At 50.3% G+C, this 2,729-nt stretch overlaps 1 protein-coding gene across 1 annotated transcript in view; it reads right to left on the reverse strand.

Moving 5' to 3' along the window:
* GIT2 (GIT ArfGAP 2) overlaps nucleotides 1-2,729 on the reverse strand; it is a 19,260-nt gene that overhangs the window by 6,541 nt on the left and 9,990 nt on the right. Inside the window, exons 17-18 of the mRNA XM_031057408.1 lie at nucleotides 467-549; nucleotides 208-390 (exon numbers count right to left, since the gene is read on the reverse strand). Coding sequence (XP_030913268.1) covers nucleotides 208-390; nucleotides 467-549 — 266 coding nt within the window. The remainder of the gene's footprint in view (nucleotides 1-207; nucleotides 391-466; nucleotides 550-2,729) is intronic.

The following is a 2,729-nucleotide window of genomic DNA, read 5'->3' on the forward strand; positions in this document are numbered from 1 at the left end:
AGGACCCACTCACAAAGGGCTGGTCACTCGACCCCAACCTGCCCTGTGGCACTAAGGACACCACAGAACACCACAGACCGACACATTTTACAGGTGTGAAATAGCAGGGCTGTATTTCACATTCACCTGTGCTACAGGTGAAAACACCTGAAGAATTCCCTTTGTTTCCTCACCAACTGCAGAGCTCTTCCAGCCCTCCCTCCTTACCTGTCATGTTTGTTCTCCTGTGCCGCTCGCAGCAGCTCCTGGATGTTCTTGGTGATCTGTTCTGTTTTCCTGATCACATCTTCTGTACTGGGCAGACTGGAGCTGGGGGCTGGGTCTGTGTCCTCAGGGATGGAGCCCTCCCCCTGCCACACCACGCTGCGCTGCCTGCCCTTCCTGCCCGACCTGCAGGGAGCAGAGCAGGGCTTGGAATGGGGACACAGCAGTGCCCTGTCCCCCCCAGCTGTGTCACAGCACCTACCCTGGCTCCTCCAGCTCCACGGGGGTGGTGGGGTTGTCATAGTCACTCTCAGACACGCTGCTCTGCTTCTCCAGCTTGGAGGTCTGCAAGGAACAGATTTACTTCAGTCTGTGCAGGAAAGAGCAGCTCTGGGCTGGGCCAGAGCCATGTGCTGTGCACGGGGATTTGCTCCTTGCACAGCAGCTCCTGCATTACCCTGGAGCTGCTGTGCCCCTCTCCCCATGCCAGGCTGCTGCTCAGCTTGTACCCAAAGCCCTGGGCACTGCCAGCATGGCCCCACCAGACCCTGGACACCCAGCACGGCAGGACAGACAGACAGACAGAGCACAGCATCCCTCCCTGCCACTGAAACTGCCCCAGGGATACAACTCTGAGAGGCCACCAGGAGCTGAGGCCAAATGGAGAAGCAGCACCATGAAACAGGAGCCTGAACAGTGAATAAGAACCACTGGGGAGGGAGAGAACCCCAGAGAGAAAGAGGCCAGACCAAGAGAGCAGAGGCCAGAGACCACGGTGGGGAGGCTGAATGCAGAGTGGGAAAGCCACTGCAAAATGGGAGCCCAAAACAAGGGCTGAAGACTGTGGCAATGGGAAAGCCAAAATAAAAGACAGGAGACAGAGATGGGGGAGCTCAAACTGCAGGTGGAAGACTGAGGGCATGTATGGGATTGATGAGACCTGGAGCTCATCACAATTTGGGGCCAGAAGGGTTAAAGACCATTGCAAAGTGAAGCCCAAAACAGGGTGGGAGGCCAGAGTGTGAGGAACTGAGGCCCATTGAATGCTTAATGCTGGTACTGAGCTGGAAGACCAAAGAAGTGAGAGTTCTGGATGCAACAAGGGCAGGAGGCCAACCATGAGAGTAGAAGGCTACAGAAGAAGAGTGTCAAAAGGAGGAGAGGGGCCAATTTCAAACCTGAAGCTGAAATGGAGCAGGAGGAATGCAGGGAAGGAGAGGCTGGTTTGAGCTCTGTAGGCTCATTGCAAAGCGGGAGGCTGATCCCAGAAAAAAGGCTGAATGAAGAAAAGGATATCAACACGAACTGGGAGGGCAAATCCTCAGCCAGGCCCCAGGATCACCACACATCTGCTTCCTCAAGTCTTCTAAAAACTGCAAAGCTTCACCCACATGCCCAGCACAGTGTGTCTGGTGTCAAATACACCACGCTGGTGTCACTCTGATCCCAGAGCAGCCCCAACAACCAGCCCTGAGGCTCTCACAGAAACCCTGAAGTTACCATGAGGGAGTCTCCAGGGTTAAACTGTAAGGGACACCTTCAACCTGCTGATCAAATAATATTTCTGCCTCAAGGACAGACCAAAAATGTGACCAGGAACTGGTTTTCACTGGCTGAGATTCAGTACATTTGTTAAGCAATCATTTGATGTTAAACCCATCAATTCTTAAGTGAAGCACCTGGAGTTAGGAACCCCTTTTCAATTTTAAAGTTACTCTGCACAGAAGGAAAAACCAGCATTTTTTGAACACTCTTTTTTCAGGACAGCTGGTAAAGATCAGTTGTAAAAGTGAAAGGTTGAAGATGAGAATGTATTTTGAAGATGAGAAACTATTTTATGTAGAGTCTAACCTTTGTCTGACCTTTCCCCACTCCCAGGTGTACAGAGACAACAATCCTAATAGTGGCAAAGCTCGACCATCTGGTCAGAAATACAAACAAGAGTGATGAATTACAAGAAGAGGCTACTATGGAATCACTAATATAGAACCAGTGTAGATAAAAACAATCAACCAAACCCTGTGCAAGTTTCCAGTACCAGACAGCACTGCAACCAAACCCAGATTTCCATTTGGCCAAGTAGGATATTCCCTTGAAAGTTTTTTATTCTATCCCTACTTGCAAATCTAATATTTTCTGAACTAATAGGTCCAAACATGGTACAGTCAAAAGAAAATGGAGACAGAAGGAATTAAAAACCAGGATCTGTATCCTGGCAGGGAGAGACCAGAATAAACATTTAACCCCCCAAATCTGTTATCTGTAAGGCAAACAATCAATCAGAACCACCTGGATTGGTGCAAGCCACCGGCCCCCAAGGAAAGCAGCTCTGAAGCTGGGCCTCATGCAGTGCTTTTAGTCAGCAGGAGAGTTGTACATTGGCTTAGAAACATCAGTGAGAGCCTGGAAAATCAGTGTCCAAACAGCAGCCAGCTTGTCTTGGGGCTGGTGTGCAGCTGAAGGAGTGACCTGGAGAACTGTGCGTGGTGTTAAAGGCTGAAGATGTGAAGTTAGAGAGAGGCAGA

Source organism: Geospiza fortis, unplaced genomic scaffold (genome assembly GCF_000277835.1).
Source record: "Geospiza fortis unplaced genomic scaffold, GeoFor_1.0 scaffold408, whole genome shotgun sequence".
Classification (NCBI taxonomy): Eukaryota; Metazoa; Chordata; class Aves; order Passeriformes; family Thraupidae; genus Geospiza; species Geospiza fortis.